The sequence below is a fragment of the Balaenoptera musculus genome, chromosome 1 (genome assembly GCF_009873245.2).
Source record: "Balaenoptera musculus isolate JJ_BM4_2016_0621 chromosome 1, mBalMus1.pri.v3, whole genome shotgun sequence".
NCBI lineage: Eukaryota > Metazoa > Chordata > Mammalia > Artiodactyla > Balaenopteridae > Balaenoptera > Balaenoptera musculus.
In genome coordinates this window covers 179,202,399-179,228,147 of record NC_045785.1, presented here as the reverse complement: position 1 = coordinate 179,228,147, position 25,749 = coordinate 179,202,399, and the positions used below count along the sequence as shown (strand labels likewise).

Below are 25,749 nucleotides of genomic sequence, written 5' to 3'. Positions count from 1 at the left end.
CAGTACAAAGGCCCTAAAGTAGGAGTAGGAGTCTGACTTATGTGCTCCAGGAACAGTAAAGAGGCCCTCATATACAATGGAATATTACTCAGCCATAAAATGGAACAAAATTGGGTCATTTGCAGAGATGTGGATGGTCCTAGAGAGTGTCGTACAGAGTGAAGTAAGTCAGAAAGAGAAAAACAAATGTATATTATCACATACATGTGGAATCTAGAAAAATGATGCAGATGATCTTATTTGCAAAGCAGAAATAGAGACACAGATGTAGAGAACAAACGTATGGATACCAAGGGGGAAGGGGGAGAGTGGGAAGAATTGGGAGATTGGGATTGACATACATACACTATTGATACTATGTATAAAACATGTAACTAATGAGAACCTACTGTATAGCACAGGGAACTCTATTCAGTGCTCTGTGGTGACCTAAGTGGGAAGGAAGTCTAAAAAATAGGAGATATATGTATACGTATAGCTGATTCACTTTGCTGTACAGCAGAAACTAACACAACATTGTAAAGCAACTATACACCAATAAAAATTAATTTAAAAAGATAAAAGAGGCCTTCGTGACTCAAACGTGATGATTTGATGGCAAGAGTACAGGAGATGAGAGGGAAAAGGTGAAAAGAGGTCAGATCATGTTGGGCTTTTTAAGTCAATGTAAGAGTTGTAGCTTCTACTCTGAGTGAAGTGGGAGTCATGATAAGGTTCTAAGCAGAGGAACAGCGTGATTCCACCTGGGCTGAACTCCGTTTTAATACAATCACTTTGGCTGCTGTTGAGAATAGATGGTTTAGGTCAAGGATCCAGTGTATTTTCAAGTGGCATTGTTAAAAAAGAAAAAAATTCTGTGTATACTGTGAAGGGAGAGGAACCAGGATTTGCTGCTGAATGGGAAGTGAACTGTAAGAAAAAGAGAAGTGTAAAGAACTCAAGGTTTTTCACATAAGCAGCAGGAAAAAGGGAATGGCCATCAATGAGGGTGGGGGAGTAGAGGGTTAATGAGAGCCAGGGGAGATACAGAGTTCAGTTTGGGACACAGTGAATTTCAAATATCTGTTAGACATGGAGAGGAAGATGTCAAACAAGAGATTAGATAGGAGTCTAGAGTTCAGGAGAGAGGTGTATGCTGAAAAAGTAAATTTTGCATTCCTGAGCTTACGTATTGTATTTAAAGCCATGAGACTGAACAAGATCATTGAGAAAATGATTGTGGGCAGAAAAGGGATAAAGACAAAGGACCAAATCCTGCAGCATGTCAATATAAATATCAGGATGATGAGAAGAAACCAACAAAGGAGACAAAGAAGGAGCTACTACAAGGTAGCAGGGAAACCAGATGGGTGTCCTGTCCTGGAATCCAAATGAATCAAGTGTATGCAGAGGGTGGAGTTACCAGCCATGTCTGATGCTGCTAGTAGGTCAAATAACATGAGAACTGAGAACTGGCCATTGCATTTAGCAAAACAGCGTTCTTTGTCTTGATAACAGCCCTTTCAATGACGTGGTAGTGGAGAATGCCAGATCAGAGGGTTTTATGACAGAATGGCAGGAGACAATGTGGAGAAACTAGGTCTTGACCACTCTCAAAAAGTTGTGCTGAAAAAGAGTACCAAGAAAAGACTTGGTGGCGACGGTAGATGTGCAAGAAAGTGAGAAGGGCAAGTTAATCAGGAGTATATGTAAGAGAATGAGTACAGTGATGGACCATGGAACTTAATTTAGGTAAGGAAGTGAAAAGACATCTGTTGCTTGAAGGAGACTGAAAAGCTAGTGAATTTAATAGATTATAGTTCCAGTGGGAATCAAAAAGGAGGGAGCTGGAAAGAGAAGAGATGACAATAAGTATCAAAGAATGAGATGCCAGAAATAGAGCTTATGTGTAATCAATAGTAATTATAAAATCTGGGGTATGACCGTGAAAGTGAATGGCTAAGGAATGATGGGAGAAAAGGCCATTAGTAGAGTATAATCTATAAAAAAACATGGAATCACTATGTGTACACCTGAAACTAATATAAAACTAATATAATGTTGTTAGTCAGCTGTACTTCAATTAAAAAAAAAAACACTACGTGGGATGACAGACACAGGACTGAACAAAGAAAATAGTGAAAGATAGTGGGTACAGAGCTGCGATATTATAGGGGATGAAAGGAAAATGGTCTGAAAGAGGCAGTGAGAACATTGAGGGTATCTCCCCACTTCCAAAACACAGGCATCTCTTTAGGTGTTGCAGCCTTCAGAACTGCAGGGAAAGATGTCGGAGAAGAGCCAGGTTTTGTTAGGGGAAGGAAGGATTCAAAGAAGAACTTGTTTCTGTAACTGTGACTACTTTCTAAAATTGTGTCTTCCCTCTGCTAAATTCTGACTTTCTCTTGATCATATCCCCCAAGCCCAGCTTGGTGCCAGACATCAGTGTTGGCAGAATTGTCAGGGAGCGACCACATTTCCTGTGTTGGGCAGGAAGATGGTAAAGAGGTAATTGGAGGTGATGTGGAGACATATTTGGGAGGGGGTGGAATTCAGAGAACATGGTTCCTTAGGAAGCAGGTGGGGACTTATCCCCACTGCAAGAGTAGGGCTTAGTTTTACATAAATGGAAGTATGTCTGTTTCATTCCAAACGTAAATAAGGGGGAAAAAAACTGTTTGGTGAAACTCCAATGTTCAGTTGCTTGAAGATAGGGAGTTGAAGGATTTCTTCTGCGGTAACTTCTCTTTTCTCTCTGAATTAGATGACGTGGTCATCTGCAGAGGATAAATGTCATAAATATGGATTTGGATTAATAGTATTAAGATGCAAATCATATCATATGGCTTTATTTTGATAAATCAAACTTATAAAATTTCATGTTTGATCAGATCCAGTCACCTGATTAGTGGAAAAGTCAATCTCATTTTTTCTAAGATCCCCATCTCCCCTCTAAGATAGATTGAATTATAAATTAATCCTTATTTATGGTGCTAAAACATTGGCCGAGTGTACAGTTTCTGATGCCAACCGCCTTTGTCTCTGCTCAGATACTGGAATTGCTGACTGCTGGTCATCACGTCCTTTCCTCCGGCACAGCAGCTCTAGACATCTTCTTACAGGCCCCTCGCAGGCGTCTTCCCTGTTGACCGTAGACACACCAGCCTACCCCTCCGTCTAATCTGAGTGTTGCGTATAGTATATGAAGAGGTACTAGCCTCTAAAACCCGACCTCCCACATTTATTTCAATGTTGAGGAATACCCAGATATTCTCCCCAGTCTTGTTTCTATCAACTTTCACACTCAGAAACATTGAGATGCCAAAACCCATGAGGTTTTTTCCCCCCCCTTTACAAACTCAGGCTGTTATAGTGAAGAAGGTGGCAAGGTCAGACAGAAGTCTGAAGGAAATGGAGAGTGTTTTAATAGTTGCTTCGAAGAATGAGACGAAATGAGGACTAAGGGCTTTCAGAAGGATGACCGGCTATCCGTAAGAGCATACATGAAGTGAGTGATCGTAAAATATGGAGGCACTTATCCGTTAGATTGGATTATTTCTTCCAGAAGGGGAGAGACATCCACTTTCCATATACTGATGTTTAGACTAGTTTTTAAATGTTAATTAAAAATCTCAAAGGAATTTGTTTCTTCCCATTACTATTCCTTGAGTATCCCAAGAATTCAAAAGCCTTAAGCTATTTAGATTTGCTCTTCTTATTGCCCCAAGGTATTTCCGTGGCTCCTGTGCTCATGATTTTCTTTTAGGTCAAAGAAATCAAATGTCATGATTTCAGAGTAGCCCTTCTCATCACCTAGTGAAAAGCTCATCCCTCCTCTAGCTTCCTATCCCCACTATTCCATATCACATAATTCTGTTTTATTTTCTGCATGGCATTTAGTGTTATCAGGAATTACTTTTTTCACTTCTTTGTCCACTCGATTATCTTAAAGATAAATCCATATGTGTAGAAACCTTGTCTGCCTTGTTCCTTGCATATCTCAAGTGCCTAGACTAGTGCTTGCCACACAGAGTACTTAATAAATATTTGTTGAATAAATATAAACATTAATGGTTCTAATGTAAAAAAGCAGTTATAGATCAGTAAGAGAAAGATAACAAAATGGGGAAAAAAGATATAATGAGAAATCCACAAAATGGAAATGGCCTAAATTTTTTTCATAAATTTTAAATAAATATAAATGGAAACAAGGTATTTTTTTAACTTAAATTTCTAAGTATTTCAGGATTTCCCAAATCTTATGTTTCTTACTATGGAGCTGGCTGCAGCAAATACACTTTTGCACAAATACAGAAATTTTTTTATCCATGCGGACAAAAATACCCATATTAAAAAGAAATAACCTTTGAGATTAAAGGATAAACAATATACAGCATATTTCCTGGTTATACTGGCTGTATTTCATCTCACTTTGATCATTAAATGATTGACAGGTCCTATAGGTTAGGTGGCACATGCTTTGATGGATTTTCATGTCTCATTGTTCCAGGTACTGTGGCCATAGACTTGCAAGACACAAGCTGTAGGTCAGCAAGTGGCCCTACCCTGTCTCTTCCTTCAGAAGGAAACAAAGAAGTCAGAAGACCCAGCATTGCTCCTGTTTTAGAGGTTGCAGATACATCATCAATTCAAACATGCGATCTTCTAAGTGATCAATCAGAAGATGAAACTACGCCAGATGAAGAAATGTCCTCAAATGTGGAGTATGTAAGATTTACTGGGATTTGTGCTGGCCATGAAACACTAATATCCTTCCCTTCTGGACATCCTAGAATCAATCCTACATGCTTCTACCAAAACACCCTTCCTCTTAGCCAGTATCTCTCTTGATGATAAAGTATCCTAAGTCCTCAAATTTCTGGCTTCAACAGCTACTGACAGCCTCATTTTTCTCTATATTATCCTTTATCCTTAAAGAAAAAAATAGGTAAATCAGCATTTCCATGATATAACCTATATCATATTTTACATATTTTTCTTTAAGGATACAGTTTGTGTATTCATAATTATATGATTTTGTTGAATTATAATGTACCTTCTACCTCTCATTTATTTTTTCACCTCCATATTGAAGTTCAATCAATTATTCAGTGACATGGAATGCAGCTTCTTCCATTAAGCTTCTCTTATTTCAGCATTCAGCAATCATTTTTATTCAGGGTACATCAATAATATTTTGAATGAATGAATAAAGGAAGTATTAGTTCTCTTTACTAAGATTCCATAACAGATAGTATCAATGTTTAAGCTATTAATCACATTTTAGCCTACAGTAGAGTTTGTTTACTTGTCGTATTCATATATTATGTTGGCATTTCTTTTTTTTTTTTTTTAATACATGTGCCCTAGAATATCTTTTTTTTTTTTAACAACAGCCATTTATTTATTTTTTATTTTATTTTATTTAATTTATTTATTTATTTTAATTCACTTATTTTTATTATTTATTTATTTTTGGCTGTGTTGGGTCTTCGTCTCTGTGCGAGGGCTTTCTCTAGTTGTGGCAAGCGGGGGCCACTCTTCATCGCGGTGCGCGGGCCCCTCACCATTGCGGCCTATCTTGTTGCGGAGCACAGGCTCCAGACGCGCAGGCTCAGCAGTTGTGGCTCACGGGCCCAGCAGCTCCGCGGCACGTGGGATCCTCGCAGACCAGGGCTCGAACCCACGTCCCCTGCATTAGCAGGCAGACTCTCAACCTCTGCACCACCAGGGAAGCCCCTATGTTGGCATTTCTTGAGGAAAGCACAGTGTTCAACAGTCTTGACCGTGGAGTCTGAAGGAATTTGTGTCCCATGGCAGTTCTACCTTATACTGGTTGTGTGCAAGTGACTTTGATTAAAATCTTCTGACCCAGGATGCTTTATCTGTAAATAGTGTTCATATGAAGATTAATTGAGATAACAGAGTAATGTGCTTAGGACAATGGTTTGTGCAGAGTAAGCATTCAATGAGTATTAAATACTATTTGGTGTAGTATTAGTCGTAGTGGCAAAGGTAACATCATTCAAACACTTCTAATATTTTTCATATAATAGAAGTTCAATCAACGTTGAAGTGAACTAAAATGAACTGAAATATAATTGAAACTTAGAAAAATCCTTCTGTTAGTCCTTCACACTTTTAAATATTTATTACAAGAAACTTACACATACCCACAGAAGACAAGTCCACTCTCCAAGAAATTAATAATACTCAAATAGATTTATGAAATATTTGACAGGAAGAAGAGGTTTGACCACCAGTGTATTTCTAGAAATGGTGTTGTGTGGTGTGATACAAATTCTTTCTTTACATGTACTGAAAAAACTGAGGTGGAATTTTTTTTATATCTAGAAAAATGAAAAAGATGTTGAAGTAATAGTGGGAGACTATCAACTTCTAAACTTGCAAAATGTTCTCCATTTTACCATCCTAGCTAATGATGTCTGGAAAATAGTTCTAAGTAGATTTGAAATTTCTTGGTTTGAAAGATGAATTTTCTTTATCATAAAAGAGCTTTCATACTGGATAAAATAACTTTGCCTCTACTAAATTTTCTTTTATTTCTTAATTTTCATTTATGCTGCTACTTTTTGAGAGTTTCATTTTGAAAATTTTACAGCCATAATGTGCAGGTGACTATTTTTATAAAGTCAGCAAATAAACTGAGTATCTTTGATAATATTTAAGCATGATTCCAGCAAAAACTCTGGCTTTTGTGTGGGTCTAATGGAATAATTTACTCAATCTAAAATAATTTACTCTTTTTTGGTTATGCATCCATGACTGATGAATATTGATAGAGTGAATCATAATAATGCATTTTGCTTTAATATATTTTGTAAAGATTAACATTACTATTTTCTAAAATGTGTCTAAATCTTTTAAACTGAGGATTGGCAAACTTTTTCTGGAAAGAACCAGCTAGTAAATGTTTCCAACTTTATGGACCATGTGGTCTTTGCCCCAACTACTCAACTCTGTTTCTGAAGCATGAAAGCACCCAAAGACAATACATAAAATGAGTGACCATGACATTGTTCTGACAAAACTCACTTGTGGACACTGAAATTTAAATTTCATATAATTTCACGAGCTGAAATATTATTCTTCTTTTGACTTGTTTTTCCAACCATTTAAAAATACTAAAACTACTTTAGTTCACAAAACCATGTGATGAGCCAGATTAGGTCCATGGGCCCTGTTCTAAACTATTTCCATATCAAAATAAAGAATTACTGCATCTAACTTTATCAAAGTAGAGGGACATGGCTATAACTTGATTGTCTGACTTTGCCTGCATTAATTCAAGGCAATTCAATATTTCATATTGTTTTACAGATATGCTAAAGGCTACCCACCTTACTCTCCATATATAGGAAGTTCACCCACTTTTTGTCATCTCCTTCATGAAAAAGTGCCATTTTGCTGCTTAAGACTAGACAAGGTAAGCACTTACTGCTGTTATTTTCTGTAAAACTAAAATGATGGCATTGTGTAATTACATGTATTTAAATAATTTTGTATAGTCTTTTGACTAAAATATGTTAAAAGAATATTATATTTCAAATGTAAATGTAATACATAAAGTGGTGAATTTTACTTTCTTAACTGCACTAAAGATTACCCAAGTGCTTTACCCTCTACTAATGTAGCCAACGAGTTGGTCAGTCTTTGTTTCAAAGAGAAAAACAAAGATGCCAGAGCCTCAAACCAGAGTCTCCCCAGATCATTTTGGCCAGATGCACTCTATTTATTTTACTGGACATTTTTGCCTCAAATCTCAAAGTGGAATCGCTTGACATGGTGAAATTAGCTAGTCATAATTCATTATTGAATTATTAGACTGGAAGTGTCTTGCTTAATGTCCCCTTTCCTAAAGATTTTACAGTAGTTCTTGGTTCCTGCCTTGATATTCAGGAGAAACCATCCAAAACAGAAAGATTCCAAGAAAGCAGGAATCTTTCTCTTTCACAGTATGGCCATTGGACATGACCTGGGTGAGAATTGGTTTTCATGATGAGTCAGAGGGCAGATAAAAAGAAGACTCTCAAACCCCCCATCTCCCAGAAATTAAAATGTGCCACTAATTCTAACCAGGAATTTCTTCCTTTATTCTATATTTTGGAGTTAGCTGGAGTTAAAAATCCCAGCTCTCTGCTTACAGGCTCGGCCATTTGGGCAAATAACATTATCATTAAATTTCAGTTTCTATATCTCCAAAATGCTTGTAATTTTAATATGAACCTTATAGGGTTCTTGTGAAGATGATATAAATTCGTGCATGGAAAAAGCTTTTCACAGTGCCAGGAACGTAAAGGCACTTAATACACTTTGTTAATATTTTTACTACTATTATTTTTTCCATGTGATAAACATTATGAATCTTGGCTGTTGCTGTCACTCCTGAGGAAGATTAGCAGAGCATTAGAAAATTTCTGCCTCTATCTTCCTAAAGTTTTTTTGTGAATCCTTACCACTGCTCCCAAATGTTCATCTGGGTCCATTAAGATGGACAGTTCCGTCTCTCGATGCCTTATTTTTTGTCAGTCCTTGTTTTACTTTCCTGCTTCACAGCATTTCTAGCGCTGGCTCACTCTGCATCTTTGGTAACCTTGATGCATCTTAAGCTTCAGAGCCCTTCTCCTCTATTGGCCCCTTCCAAGAACCTGTGACTGATTTTTTATGTATGACTTTTGTGTTTTTTTTCCTTAAAGAGGATTGCCAAAATAATATAAGCTTTAGGTCCCATAAAGCTTGGGTTCACATCTGGTGGCATTTTACTTTTTAACACACAAAGATGAAAGTAATGTTGGGAAACCAAAGAGTCGAAATGATTCCACTGATTCCCAAGAAGGGAACCTGATACAGGAAAAGTTAAGCTTTCAGAGATGAGGCTTGCTGGAGGAGAAACAGTCTTTTAAAGCCAAAAGACAAGTTGTCTCTTTACCAAAGTAAAAAAGCGATGTTTCCAAGTATCGTTGATTGGCCGATAACATCTGGGGTTATCCATTCTTTAGGTGGCGTTAGTCTGGCTGGAGGTGGTGGTCTGCTCTGTAAATGAGTGCCCACTTTGCGATTAGCAGATGGGGTTATGCAGCCAATCCTACTGTGTCCATGAAGTCTGTGAGCAGGTATTTTGTTGCCCAGTCCGTCTTGCATCAGTATCAGCAGGCTCGTTTTTGGCCAAGGTTTATCAATACTGAATTCCCTGTTTTGTCCTTGTTCTATTTCTTTTTTTTTTCTTACTAGTTGAGCTACTTCTAAATCTTCTAAATTAGTTCTTTTACCTCATTTGATCTCGTAAAAATGAAGTTCTTAATAATCTCAGCCTCAGCCTGTCATCCTTCTCCTTCCACCATCTCTTTGTAAGTGACCTAATTTCATGTGGCTTCAGATCCTGTTTATAGTAGTAATTCTCCAATCATACTTCCAGTGAAGACTTCCTGTTCTTTTCCTTTACCATTCCCCATTTCTCCATTCTTTCTTATGCCTTAATCCTTCCTGCTGGATTGATCTTCCTACTTCCATGATTACAGCTTTTAGAAATTCTACTAATGAGATCCTATTAGTGGTAAATTCTTTCAATTTCACTTTCCCTAGATATGTCCTTATTTTGTCCTCCTTCTTGAACAGTAGTTTTGCTCGGTGTCCAATTCCAGGCTCTGAGTTTTCTTTTTCTTTTAGCCTGTTAGGATTTTATTTACTACCTTCTACACTCCACACTGCTGATGAGAAGTAAGCCATCGTTCTAATTTGTGTTTCTGGTAGTTAAAGCTCTCTTTCCTCTCTGGCTGCTTTTAAGATCTTCTTGTTGTCTTGGCTGTTCTGCACTATGACAATGTGTATGACACTGGATTTCTCTTTATTTATTTGGATTAGGATTCATTGGGTTTCCAGAACCTGAGGATTTGGATATTTCATTCATTCTAGAAAATCCTCAGTCAATATTTATGTGAATAGTGCTTCTTGCTGATTCTTGCATCTCTTTTTCAGGTATTCTGTTTAAGTGTGTATTAGACATTCTCACACTATCTTCCAAGTATCTTAATTTTTCTGTACTACTTTCTCTTTTCTTTCTGTATTCTGAGTAATTATTTCAATTCAGTCATGCGGTTGATCCCTTCAGATGCATCAAATGGGAAAATTAAATCATCTTTTGAGTTTCTGTTTTTAATGTTATATTTTTAGTTCCAGAATAGAGTATATGTAATTCTTTAAACATTTAAGTGAATATTTTAAATACCCTCTTGTTCTTTGCTCATGCTTTGAATGTTCTCTTTTATTTCTTTAAACATAGTAAACACGCTCATTTTCTATTCTGAATCTTATAACAGTGAAATCTGTAATCTTTGTGAGTCTAATTCTGTTGTTTATTGTTTCTGCTGACTCAAAGTACCTTGTTCCCAACAATGTTCTGTAATTTTTTATTAAAGAATAAAGGCAAAGAACATTCCAGAGTTGATGATGAATCCACAGAGAATCAACAAATCTCAACCCAAATAAAAAGAAACCCTCATAAAGACATATAAAGATTAAAAAAACAGAACACTAAAGCAATTCTCCAGGCAGATAATTTTGTTTAAAAGGATCTTGATTTAATAATGCTAAGTCCAGTAAATTCTAGCTCCCTAGGGAATAGCAAAATATCCTCAGAAAACACATTTTGGTAATGTGTTGTCATTTTGTTGTTGTTATTATTGTTAACATTAGTATTTTACATTTGAGTATTTGCATCGTTATCTTGCCAGCTCAGGTATACATTTAGACAATTAAGGTTTTTTTCTTTTAATTTTTGTTTTTGTTTTTTAACCAAAAAAAAATCCCTTTCGATATCGATATCCATCCTTTGGTATTCCATACTTGAAATGTTCCAAGATTATTTAATTTTAATACTACTCTATTTCTGGAAATAAAGTCAGAGGCAGATTATTTATTTTTTTCCAGCTTTATTGAGGTATGATTGAAAAATACAAATTGTGTATATTTGAGGTATATAACATGATGCTTTGATATACATATACCTTGTGATGATTACTTAATATTGATACCCAGATGTCATCTGGCAGCAAGTTTCAGTTTGCAGCAGAACATGCGTACACTGTGTTGCTGCCTTTTCCTTCCCCACATCAAGCTGCATACCTGCAATTCATTTGTCTTGTCCATGTACACCTTCAGGCTGGAGAACTGGGCATAGAAAAATGTAACTATTTTCATATTTGTTAGAAAACAAAGGATTTACTAGGTTAGATTAATTTCACATTTCCAGATCTTCTAAATATTTTTACCCAATATTAGTGGAGTATAAAAATGGCCTTTCTTTGTATAATTTTTCTTCTCTAGAGTTGCCAGCATAACTGCTATGAGGACGCAAAAGCCTATGGATTCAAAAATAAGCTAATTATAGTTGCAGCTGAAACAGCTGGAAATGGATTGTATAATTTTATCGTTCCTCTCAGGGCATATTATAGACCAAAGAAAGAACTTAATCCCGTAATACTGCTATTGGATAACCCGTAAGTATATTTTAAAATGTACAAACAAGACAAAAATTTGTTAATATTTTATCAAAAATAATTTAATTTACTTAGAATATTTTAAATCAGATACATTATGGCACATGATTCATTGAGAGATATATTCTGTGCTGTGGTAGAAAACAACCATTGTATATGATCGTGTTTCACAAATACAACTTAAAACATCACCGGAGTACTCTGAGCCTTTTATTTAAAAAAAACTATTTTTGCAAGTGGTCATTGCTCTCTACCAGTGGGAAACATGCCACTGAAATAATTATAGTTATTTTCATTAAATTAATCAACTAGCCTGGAAAATCTCTGCCAAAACTGGACAATTTCATTGTCTTTGTAAAGAACCATTAATTATCAGAGGAGCATATTAATGATCCATTTTATATCATACCATTACACATCATCATAAGTTCTTATGATTCTTCCACTGTTAAAACATATATTCTGTAACATAACATGAATAGTTTGTGCTTTACCATGTTCATTTCTTTTGAAAATATTTGATATACTCTTGTGAAATAAGACTACTTAAACATTTCAAAATCCTTATACGAATATTAAATATATATCTCTAAATGCTGTGGTCAAATCCATTGTATACTAAAATTGCAGTATTTCTCTCTCTGATTCAGATTAGTAGCAGATGGTCCTTAAATCAATACCATATTTTAGATTCCTCCAACTCTCCTCTTAAACTCTAAAGTGATGCAAATTTCAGGGTAAACCAAATGAGGCCAAAATCTGCTGCCTTGTCTCTGCTTTTAAAATTTATCAAAAGAATTTTTTCAAAACAGAGATATCTCCCCAATATATTGTAACTTCATGACATTATTTATTCTGAATATATGAATATCAAGATACTCATTGATGCATCTTGTTTTAGAGTCAGTATCTCAATGGTAATCAACTCTAAAACTTGAGCACACCTCTAGAGGTTTCAGTTGAAGAATTTTCAGGTCTGATGTCTCAATGACTTTTTTGATACTACTTTAGCATCCAAGGAAAGGTGAGGTAAATTTAGGGCAGTTGTAGGGGAACAAAAACTTGGACCCAATGTCAGAAGAAATAAAAGCTTAATAAAACAAATCTTGGGAGAATAAAAGTTGGATTACTGGATGGCTAGGGTGATAGAGTATGGTGGCAAAGCACCTCCAAGGCCTTGGGATATATCCCTTATTCTGGAACTTCTGTGGTAGGAGGCTCTAAGAAACTGGCTAAGATCTGGCACATAAGAGATGCTCATCAACTATGTGAATTCAGAAGTGTACAATTTTGGCTCTTTTTGCTTATGGTGTAATGTGTCCACTGCCTTAAAGATGAATTTAAGACAGGGGTATTTACAAGCTGATTGACTTAGAGCATTCCCATCTCGGATGGCTTGGATCAAAGTGGATCAGCTCAGGCCCCAGAATACAGAGAAGCAGATAGGAAGAGGCTTGAAAAGAAAGAAGTGGCACTGTGCCTACAGCAGCCCTGTGATAAAGCAGAGGGTAAAAACTATCCTTTCACCTTGTTTATATTATTTCAAGGTATAATTTCTTGTCCTGATGTGTAAATCTCCTAATTGGGTTCTTGGTCCCGATTTCAATGTGTATGTGTGTGTCAGAGGGTTTCTCCACACCTCCAGCAAGCAATGCTCAGGACACCAGCTCAGTTCTAGGGGAATTCAACTCACTTCTGACACCATCTACCCAGAAATAGCATCGGATTCCACAGGTTGAAAGTTCAGTCTTACAAAACTGTCCCACCCCCACTTCAGAAGCCAATCACAAACCAGGTTATCACCCCATAACTGAGCAGCTATAGATGGGAAGTTTCAGTGACCCCCTCCTTGGATTTCAGATGCCATTGCATGTCTAGGTTGTTACCTGTACTTCTGACTGAGTAGCTGTAGATCGGGGGTTCCCACAACCACCTACTCAAGGTCAAGTTATTTGCTAGAGCAGCTCACAGAATTCAGAGAAACATTTTACTGACCAGATTGCCACCTTATTATAAAAGCATATAACTTGGGAATAACTGGATGGAAGAGATGCACAGGGCAAGGTATGGGGAAAGGGCATGGGGTTTCCATGCCCTCTATGTGGGCACCACTATCACCAAATCTCTACCTGTTCACCAGCCCAGAAGTTCTCCAGACTCCATCCTTTTGGGTTTTTAATGGAGGCTTCATTACATAGGCACGATTGATTAAATCATTGGCCATTGGTGATTGAACTCAATCTCCTGCCCCTCCCCCTTCCTCAAAAATCACGGGGTGGGACTGAAGTTCCAACCCTCTATTCAGGTTGGAACTTCACTTTCCCTGGCAAACAGCCCCATCCTTAGGTACTTTCCAAAAGGCACCTCATTAATTTAAACCCAGTGGTCCTGAAAAGGGGCTTGTTATGAAGAACAAGACACCCCTTTCACCTTTTTTGGCTCTGAAGTGATTTCAGGAACTGAGGATTATAGACCAAATATTACGACAAAAGATGCTCCCATTGCTGTTATCACTGAGGAAATTCCAAGGGCTTTGGGAGCTGTGAGCTAGAAAATGTGGTGAAGACCAAATATATGTGAGAAATCTGAATGTGAATGCCAAATATACATTCCTTATAAACCACAATAAAAGAATCAGTCTTGCCAAATTTGGGAGTGGAGTTTACTCCATGGAATGGAGATGAGCTCCACTCCTTTTCCAGATCCAGTCTTGCTAAGTAATCTTATCTCAGAGTCACTAATCCCCCTCTCTCCCCCTTATTATTCCAATGAGCAGGTGGCAGGAGCTAGGATTTCTTAACCTGTGTACCTGGTGTAGACTTTGGAATTGCCTTAACTAAATCAGCCTCTTTCTGTTTGGTTTTGAATTAACAGGTTACCAAAATGCCCAGTGACTGAATGATTGATTGATTGGTTTGTATATTAGAAATATAAAAATCAAGTGGTTGTTTCTAGAGTCTTAATTCCTGAATCTGATCAATCATAGAAAAATCTGAAGACTCTGTTTCTCTTAGTTACTGGCAAACTGGTCAGTATTTCAATATAAATATAGATGTAGCTTTTATCAGAGAATATTTTATCTGAATAGTACCGTAGCGACTATTTAATAAAATTAATATTCTTTGCCACCACCCTCTGCTTATTATAGTAATAATTGTTGACCATTTACTACATGGCAATCATCATAGTAGATACCTAACCTTTATTTCACATTGTATTTCCATAAAAAATATATCCATGTCATATAGTGATGATTTATCCTCAGAAAGATGTACCAAGCAGCTTAAGATCTCAAAGCTTACAAATTACAATGATAACATTTAAAGAATTCAGTCTGTGTGACTTGATTACACCACTGCCTCTTATTTCATAGAAAGGAAAAAACAGGCCAAAGAAGTTAAATGATTTTTTCCAAGGTCAATTCTAGAATTAGAACCTTCTCTGCAATTCATAGTTCACTGATCTTTCAACTATGTGACCTTACTTTACTTACAGGTTTTTGATATATGCAAAAATACATTGTTTGTCAATTGATTTTAGAAACAAGAATATTTTAACTTTAGAATATTTTGCGTTAAATTTTTTCTTTGCTTTCCTAAGGACTTACAGTTTGGAATCTAGCTATTCACATGATGTTGTTTGTTAAATGATTTTAATGGGGTTTGACTTTTTTTCAAAGGGTTGGGATGAAAACTCGGGCTGTAAAATTTATCAGCTTCCTGTGCATTTCCCGAAAGCGGTATCTAACATTTTTATTTGTTGTTCTCTGTTCCTTTGATTGAGAATGAGGAAACAAAAACTAAACACCAATAAATAACGTTCCAGGAAGTTTTATGCAATCCTCTTCTTTTTTTTTAAACAATGAGATACTTGTTTCTCTGCTGTGGCTAGTATTTTTCAATCTATCCTATAGTATTACAAAGAAATATGATGTTTTCTTTAAAATATTTCTGGGTTATAAGAATTTGCACACTAATAATTGTACACACTTCTACAATTATTAGTTAGCTTAGTGGGGTTTGACTTTATTTTAAATGCACATGAGCATTGCTGAAAATAATATCAATACATGGCTACTTAGGAAATTTAGTTGAAGACCAATTTATTCAATATACCAGAAACAAATTTAACAGATACCACAAATATGGGATTTAAAAATGTAAATTAAATTTATGATATTCACATACATAATATGTCAAAATAAGTCTTCACAATGTTTCCAAATAGAAAGCCTTCCCCATTTCATATGGTAATTAAATAAAACCCGGGCACATTGGAAAACATCTTACACTTGATACTGGTTCATTAGAGCTGGTCTCAGTTCTGATTGATTGGCCATCTGTTCTATTTGGCCTGTTGTTGTACCACACTGATTTTAAATATTTTGATTACCATCTCACCCTGAAAGATCATCTAGTCATCTCATGATACCATTTCATATGGGACATGGAAAAGAGAGTCAAACACTTTGGAATACATTACCCAATGCTACACAAGGTTAAAGTACAAGATCCAGGCTTATCTTCTTAATTTTTACATCATCTTGTTTAAACTATCCCTTTACTAAATCAATCTTCTTTCCACATATAGCTACAAGTAAGCTCCAGTTCAGCTTATTTCAAAAGTAATGATAAACTGTCTGATATGTCAGGGTCCTTATTAAAGACATTCAGACCTTAGACTCATACAGATCTGAAATAAGATCTAAGTTTACCCTCTTGATAGGCCTGTTGCGTATTATGGAATTTCTGTAAGCCTCAATTTTCTCATTTATAAAATGAGTAGAACATTTATCTTAAGTTATTTTGCAAGTATATAAAATGATGTATATGAAGCACTAGTACAATATCTGACTCATAAAAGGCAGTGAGGAAATGTCAGTTTCCCCCCCTTCTACCAATCAAGAGAAGGACATTGTCACTATTTAAACTGATGGGGGAATTTCTGTGAAAACCCAATTAACAAAAGGAAATTTATTTCAAGTTGTTGAAATTAAGCTACTACTATATTTTTAAGGGAGAAATAAACTTCTTAAAAGTGGAATTATGAAATGCTAGTAAAATAAACTCTCACTGCATTCTTTTCTTGAATTTGAAATTAAAAAATTAAGTTCATTATAGTTATTAGTTAAATGGAAAAAAATGATCTTCAACTTGCAAATCCATGCAATTTCCCAAAACTTTTAACTTCCTATCAATAGCTAGCTAATTCATATTTGCATATAATGAAAATTTTTATATATAATGAAGACATTTTAAATATAATGAAGATACTTAGACTCAAATAGTCAGTTTCTTAATAGAATTACAGTTAGGACTCTGATGAATGATGTGCTCATTTTTTTTACTAAGCAGTTTAGTGCCATAAAAACCTTTGCCGATTTACTTAAATGAGCCAACATAATCCATATGAACGTATAGTTGATACATTCTTTATATTTCAGGTTTCCTTTTAAACCACCTTTATCAGTAAAAGTAGTGCATGGATCTGTTTGTTATGCAAGTTGAATTTTGCAGGGTATGGCATACTAAACTCCCTACATTAGATATGCTTCATCAAGATTATATGTTTACCAGGTTTCAGGTGACTTGCCTTGCCTTGTAACATAGCTGGATTCATGTAAGGATGAACCATGCTACCACAATACAGATGTTAATTTCTAAGGATTTGAAAGATTGTTTGTGCATTGTAAATACATGTTTGTGGCAGAACTGCATGTCAGTAAGATTCATGAGTTTTAGGAATATATAAGGCAATAATTTTGATGTCTAAGTACTTTGAATGATTTCTACTGGACAAAACAAAAAAATACAGAGGCCAAATCTTCAGTTTTAGCTCTAACAGAAGAGTTGGCATAACGTAAGGACTAGTGACCCCGGTACTTCTTATCGCATGGAAAATTTTTGGTATCTTTATTAAGTTGAATTATTCAATAACATTAACTACTGTTGCAAGACTTTGGAAGACAGATATGTTACAGTGGACAGATGGTCAGCAAAGATAGTGTAAATAATTGAAATAACCTGAATTTTAAAAAATGAGGAGGTTATTCCAGACAGGGTGTAGCTCTGCAATTAATAATGAGGAATTATGGACCCAGCTCTGCTACACAAGTTATTGAGCTACTCACTTTATCTGACTGGAACTATGTTGGAGCAAAGAGAGATAAAACAAAATAATAACCCCCAAAATGACAGTCAAAAGGATCTTTCAAAGCACCACAGAATCTCAGTGCTGTCCCTGTCTTGTGTCACTTGTATCCTGACGTATTCTTCTATAATCACGAGGTGGGTAAGAGACATGGAGGGTCTTGAATCAGCAGTGAGAATAACCCTTCTAATTTTAAGATGCAGAGCAGTGCCCAGAAAGAGAAGAATTGGCAGGCACTAGCCAAGACCACTACTGGGACTGTATATGATTATGTTTGTTGAAAACAACCTACAGCATGAGCTTTAAAAATATTTGTAACCTGTGATTCACTAATGTGAAAAGTTTTATGAATGTTTTGGGGTAAATGATAAAAACAAATGCTAGAAAAAGAGTCATCCAAAAATGTCCAGACGAGTAACATTTATAATAGCAGGATATTGGAAATAGCTTGTAACTCCAGTAATTAATAGCACAAAAGTGAAAATAACATAAATGAAATAATTGAGGATTTTTAAAATGAATTGTAGTACATTTATAATATGTAGTAATATGGGGCCACTTAAAATGGTTAGGAAGTAATTTATTGATGGTAGGAATGTAATCAACAGGGAGAGTCTTTGGAAGTTTTCTTTTTATGCTTCACTGCACTGAGCATTATTTTTCTTTAGAGTGGAAAAAGACGAGCATGATCAACAGGAAGAAAATAAATCAGGGAGGACAAGACTTCTTCAGGCTGGGAGAAGCACCTGGGATACTGTAGGGGCTGTACTGCCCTTTGCCTAGAGGTTCCCTTTGCTTCTCCTTTACTGAGCCAACTCCTACTCATTCTTCAACATCCAAATTAAATATTTCCTCTGTGAAGTGATCCTGAACTCTGTCTCCTGAGTGCAACCTATTCCTTACTTTTTCAGATTAAAACGTGTTGTAATTTTGTGCTTTTACTTATGTGTTCCAAAAACTCTATTTCTTACAGTACAAGTTAACATATTCTTTTTGCATACACCTGCGTATACTAAAATGTCTGTTAGATAAAACTTTTTGGATACATATATGCTGAGTGAATAGATGGATGAAAGAATTAATAACTTTACAAACTGAATACAGTAGATTAGGTAATTTCTAAGGAAGCTTCCAGGTTCATGATTCTTTCCCCAAATATGCATAAAGAGTAAAGATTTCAGTTGCAATACAGATTTGTTCAACAATATATATTGAGGAAATCAGTAATGTAAAAGGTGAATTACTTTAATTTTAATTTTATATAATATATATATATTGATGGGTACATATACTATATTTATTTATTGATATGTTGATATATTAAGGGACATGTTGTGATTCTGTATATCCCTTGGAGAAAATTGTTCTTAATAGGCATGCTAATTTACTTCCTTATGTTTTATAACATCAAAATAAAATCATCATTTCCCCATTTTACAAGACTTTCTCAGCATGAATAATTTTAAACTCACTGACAAAGACTTTTTAGTCATAAATTAAGAGTATCAATTCAGTGTTTTTGTAGAATAATGCCATAATGTTTCTGATTTAGAAAGCAGAAATACAACTTGCTTTTATCATTGTTGAGTGCATTGTATTATTCATAACAAGTGCAAATGACATTTTAAAATTAATGTTAAGAGAAAAGGCACTTAAAATTAATCTTGTCAACAGTGTTTAGTTTTGGAAATGAAAACTAAGTCAACTTACTTCCTTTCCCTAGAAGTGCTGCCACTGTTGTGACATTGTGTTTCATTTTGTAACCCATCTGCTACTTAGGCCAGATATGCATTTTCTGGATGCAATCTGTTGGTTTCCAATGGTTTACTACATGGTGGGCTCTATTGACAAGTAGGTGACAAAATCTTTGGCACACTAACTAGTGTGGTGTCCTGTGGTTTGTCATGTGCTGCACCCTGTGTTGCATGATGAGTGTAATTTGCCATTTCAGTGTTGAAAATATGATGTATATTGCATGTGGAGCTTATGTTCTCGTGTTATACATCTTGCATTCAAACTTCCTAAGCAGTAATCTGTTGTTGAATTAAAACAAATCTTGCTGCATGTCAATTTTGTTCCCTTTCTAAAGCTATTCCAGTTTTGTGTCATCTATAGCAGTAACTTTATTACTGTTAACATCTTTGTAGAGAAAACCTAGAATTTCAACATTGTGATGCATTGGTATCATTATCGTAACTTCTGGAAACCTTCAAAATAATTTGGAAATGCTCATTTTAAATCAGATTTATTAATTGGAGCATTTCCTTGACAGTCTATTCTGGTAACATATTAGAGTCTCCCAAAAATTTTTTAATTAAAGGTCAAATGTGTGCAATGCTTCAGTTTTAAAATACAGATTGTTATATGCATAAACATGACATAATAACAAATACAAAAACTAAAAGATCAGAAAACTGGTATGCTTATAAAATATCTTAATTTTCCATTCTAAAAAAAATCAGCCCAGAGCATTCCAAATAAAATACTAAAAGTTATCCACTGAGAACTTTCATGCTTACATTTCATCTTGTAGATGCTGAAAAAACGAAGCTTTGTAACTTTGACAGTGTTTATTCGCTGTGGACACATTAAAGGCCAAACAGATTAACGTATATTTAGCTTCCATTCTACATTAATATAATTTACATTATCAGTTGCATAATACTAACCAACTAACTAAAATGTAGATGTACTAAAACTATTATTTAAATCCATGAAAGTGAAATCCATATTTTATCAATAATAATGTTTCTTTGTTGTGAGGGTATTCTATTAAAATTCATTAGAACATTATATTTAAAAGATATAAAATAAACCTCTCATCTGTCTTTTTTGATGTAAACTATATAATGAATTCTCTGTCTATAAAAGTATTTACGGGGAGGAAAAGAAGAATGGAAAGGATCAAATTCCTAGGATTAGAGATGAAACAGGATTGGCTACAGGTTGCTAATTATTGAAGCTGGGTGATTGGTACAGGAGGTTCAGTATAGTATTCTCTTCTGCTTATGTTTGAAATTTTTCTTAAACATAAATAAACAAAGAAAACTATGAATGAATTAGAACACACTCACAAACATTCACCTATATTCATTCCTTCACATTCTAGTTCTCTTCGAAAAGGAAGTCAGAGAAAGGTAGAAAGAGGGGCAATGTCAGTTAGATTATCTGTAACCGTTTTTCATCCATGTTGACTTTTTTCTTGGGCCGCCATCTGGTGACCAAACTGTGTAAAGCAATAGTGCTAAAGAAAAAATGGGCAGTGGCCTTGTAGATAAGATAGTGGGGAGAAATTATGATAGACACAGAATTATAAGAATAAATCGGTAGCCAAATAAAAAAAGGAAAGAAAGAATACAATACAATATTAAATGACTATAAATAATTTAAAGTTAAAACATGAAGAACAAAAAAGTTTCTATGTGGTTCAGAAATGCCATTCCAATTTTATATATTTTCTATAGATTCTATAGATTTCTTTAGATTTAAACTCATATTTAATAATAATTACTAAAATCATTTGCCAAAGTTATGTGTCAACTACAACGGCCAATATTTTGAGTATGGAATTAACTGATATATACAGGTTTAGGTAGTTAGTGACTATTTAGTACAGGAATTCTCATAGTTAAGGTTTTTGTTAAGTCTCAACTTCATTGATTTATTGCTGATGAAATATTCATTTTTTATTATCACTTCTATTTGTGTATCTTTTTTCAGTCAAGCTTACCTTCTACCACCTTATCTTTCCCTTTTCCTATATAAACAATTATAATTTTTTAATCAGGGAAGTAAAGATTGTAAGAAATGAAATATGAGAAAGTGGATTACCACTATAATAAGGTCAGTTGAAGACATAAGATTTAGGCATCATTTTTATGGTACATAAGGGACCATATCACATTCATTTTCCACCTACTTCTTTCTCTTTAAAAAATGTATTTTAATAGATGTAAGAACAATTATGAATTTCCTAGATAAAAGGAACACCCTAGTAAAGTATTCATAGAGATTTAAACTTGGTCATCATATTGATTGGATGTTATGGTCCTGGCCCCTCTCACCATAGGAAATTTATTTGGAATAATATTCTGTTTCCACAGTTTTAGCCATAAAATCCCTGCCACAGAACACTGTGCCTGATTCAAGTGAAATATTTTTTCTGGACTACTCCTGGGGATCTTGGACTCAAAGCTTTGGTAATATTCTCTCACCATATAACAGAGTAAGAAATTCTGCCTCTTGCCTTCCCATAAAAGGAAAATTCCCTCTAGTGAATTAGTGAGATGACTAATTCAAGTGATCATGCACTTGGAGAAGATCGTTGGGGAACTGACTCTTCCATTTAAGAAGCTAAAAAGAGCTACTGTTCTTTAAGTTTTACACTTCTCATTTTAAATCAAAAGATGTAGAAATCAATTAGCCCAATTCTTCTTATCTATCTTCAATCAGTTCTGAACCTAGAATACTCTTGCATTCATTCAAGTTTTGATACAATCTCCCTTATCCAGTTCAGTCCTATTTTTGTAGTTTGTATGAAGCAAAGGCAATGAGATAATGGTTTTCTTAATTCAGCTTTTATGGTAACATTGTTTTTAAATTCAGTGCTAAGTAAAATTTTTATCAGTGATAGAGGAGAAGACTGACTCTGTGGTAACTCATAGGAACTTGTGTCCTAGTTTAGCAATTATTTCCTGCAACCAACAAAATTAGTTCATTCAATCACTTGCTCAAAAGTGGCTAAAAGGTAGGCTTGAATGCAACCGATATTTATGTATTTTACGTGCTCTTGGCTGTGTAGAACCAATCTATAACACATAGCTTTACACAGATAAATAATAGACATTTAAAAATAAGTATTTTTAATAAATATATTTCCTTATTAGGCTTGACCATCTAAATTAATATGTGTTCATTTCTATTCTTACCAAAAGTGCCTCAGGGATAAAAAATGTGAATGTCGTGTCTTTGAAATAATGTGCTAATCGTAAAAACAAGGTTCTAACGTGTTCTAATTCTATTTGATTGTAAAATGGGTGTTTCCATGTTTTATTTATAAAATTAATAAATATTATTAAATAAAGATCCTTAATGCATGTGCTTTGAAATGGTTGAGATCTAATGAAACATAAAGAAACCCCAAATACAATTTACTTCATATCAGTAGAGAATATTATCTTATATTAGCTCCCATAATATCTGCCAGTGTCCACTCTGTGAAAGCCACGTATAAGGGCAACCTATACGCCTATAAGCGCAGGGGTGTAAGCAAGTTTTAGCACCATCCTAGTACTGAGCTTTATTGAAAGTTCATTTTTCTCTGTTGGTTTTTATCAAAGTCTAGACGATTTACTCAGGTGTGGAGTGACTTTCGCTGCCAACATGGTGGTTGTGGACAAAGAAAGCACCATGAGTGCCGAGGAAGACTACATGGCAGATGCCAAAACGATTGTAAACGTGCAGACCCTTTTCAGGTAAATGTCTGGGTAACCCAGCCCTTAAACATCTCTGAAATGTATGACTGTGACTCTGTGTATAAAGAATGAACATGAGACATTTACACTGCAGTTATGTTTTTTCATTTCATCATAAAAAATACTTATTTAGGACCTAATGTATGGCTGGTACTGTGTGAAGTTTAATTTTTAACACCAGGTCAGCAGTTCTTTTAAAAATAAAAAGAATAATGCATTTGTTTTCTCGTATAGTTTAAGAAATTCTAAAAAACTGTGTGCAGTAGCAGTCATGATTTTTGCCAAACCACACATGTTTAATTTTGGTTTTATGCCCAGCAGTGGCCAAAGGTATGCATTTACATACTGAGTAACCAGGAAGAAAAGATTGCAAGGCTAATATACCCATGTTAGGAGGCAAGTCACAATGTTATCTTCACTTCCTCACGAAAGACACTTCCTGTCTTTCAATAATTAAACCCATCCGGGTAGGAATTCCCATTATGGTCATCTTTGCATAAGAATGAGCAATACTGACCAGAGAAAAGTTCATGCTGTGAGCAAAGTCAAAATTGCCAATAAATCAAGACATCGGCGTCACTTGGAATGATTCTTCCTAAAATCATCTTAAAGTTTAAATAACTAAAAGATCATTATTTCAGTTTTATGAATTTTGCAGAAGTCTAAGGGAAATATCTGAGCTACCCAATTACGAAAGTAAATAAAGCAATCTGAACTCTATCTTTATCTCCCCTCACTTCATACCTTTGTATTGTAGCAAACCATATATTGAGGATAATTATCTGTTTATAGTTTGAGGCCAGAATTCAGGAGAGAGAGCCAAGATGTGTGTCTCACTTAAGTTGACTATTTATTATATGATCTTAGGCAAAATACTTTCCTTCTCTAAACCTTGATGTCTTACTCACAAGGTTGTTGGAGATTTAAAAACATATAATGCCTGAGTACCTGCCTGGTCATTTTCAATTTCTCAATAAATGTTAGCTACTATAATTATTAGCCATAGACTTATCACTTACGTGGGGCAGAGTGGAAAAGCTACAGACCTTGGAACAATATAGCAACAAACTTCATCTGACATGATCTCTATCCCAGAGGTTCCCACAGAAAATTACTGTGACTTAGAGTGTGTTTCTTAACCTCATTGAAATTCAGTTTCCCTCATCTATAAAATGCATGTGGAGAATAATTAACCCTTCTTACAGTGTCAGTGTGAGGACAGGAAATCAGGTATGTAAAGAATCTGTCACAGCAATTGGAAAAATCTACCCTAACTTGCATTAGAACCTCCCCCTGTTCCAGAAGGAGTAATACACCCTCTAAAGTTACTGTCATGCGCAGTTCATTTAGAATATAGCTAACTAGTCATTGAGCTATGTAAATAGAACATTTAAAGGTAGCATAGCACATGTTGAAAATATGACATATATAAATATATAAGCATTCTTTTTTCTCTAGAGAGTGAAAAAGGAAACCACAGGGTAGAAAATGAATTCAGATGGATGAGATTTATAGCCAATGAATAAAGTAAAATCATACTTTTTGATTCCATGCTTGGCAAAAGCTAATTATAGTTTTAACAGGAGAGGGTCCTGGTCTTTTTGATTAAACATGCCATTTTAATTTTCAGCTTATTGTGAGTTTATTTCTCTTACGGTGACAGTTCTATTGATTTGACATATTCTCTGAATGAATTATTTTTATTTCAAGAGAATAATAAACCCCCATCTTAACTGAGAGGTGCAAAGGCTCTAATTAATCTTTTTCCGTGAACTAGCTGACCAGAATAACTAAGGGCAGCTGCACACATGGTTGCTGATGGTGGGAAGGTTGCCTTCCCTGAGTACCTGGTGGAGGAGATATCACATATTGGAAGAATGACTGGATGACTGAATGAGTGATTTTGGATCTTTTCACTATTAAGGTTACCTATCTTCAGCAGAATATTTTAGAAATAATGAGATTTGTATGGCTCATAAAAATATCTAGACTGAATGGTTTCAAGCAGAAATTTGAAAAGAACTATGAGATACCCAAATTTTGTTCTCTCTTTTCCTGTGCCCATAAAGGCATTATCATTTTTCTAAGTACATAACAATATTTTTCAGGAGAAAAAAAATTATGATAGACCCACAGACATAGAAAACAAACTTATGGTTACCAAAGGGGAAAAGGAGGGGAGGGATAAATTATGAGATTGGGATTAACATATACACACGACTATATATAAAATAGATAACCAACAAGGACTTACTGTATAGCACAGGGAACTCTACTCAATATTTTGTAATAACCTATAAGGGAAAAGAGTCTGAAAAAGAGCAGATATATATATATATATAGGTATGTGTAACTGAATCACTGTGGTGTACACCTGAAACTAACACAACATTGTGAATCAACTATACTTCAATTAGAAAAAATATCCAATTAAAATAGACTTTAAAAAAAATCTACGAAACTTTTTTATGGAGTGATTCATCAGCTGTTAATCTAGGCATGCTAAACTAGGCTAGTCTTACATAATAAAAGAGTCAGATACCAGTGGGTCCCTGTGGTATATGGAATACCATTTATGTAGATAAATGACCCAAATCGTACAGACTTGGTAGTTTCATTTTATCAGTGCA

General features: G+C 34.9%; 1 protein-coding gene across 5 annotated transcripts in view; it reads left to right on the top strand.

Annotated features, from left to right (window-relative positions):
• The window catches only part of KCNT2 (potassium sodium-activated channel subfamily T member 2), a 267,373-nt gene that overhangs the window by 162,720 nt on the left and 78,904 nt on the right, over positions 1 to 25,749 (top strand). For all 5 annotated transcript variants that reach the window (XM_036868239.1, XM_036868233.1, XM_036868249.1 and 2 more), the window contains 4 exons: positions 4,490 to 4,703; positions 7,321 to 7,426; positions 11,323 to 11,495; positions 22,985 to 23,119. In XM_036868239.1, the coding sequence (XP_036724134.1) occupies positions 4,490 to 4,703; positions 7,321 to 7,426; positions 11,323 to 11,495; positions 22,985 to 23,119 (628 nt within the window). The remainder of the gene's footprint in view (positions 1 to 4,489; positions 4,704 to 7,320; positions 7,427 to 11,322; positions 11,496 to 22,984; positions 23,120 to 25,749) is intronic.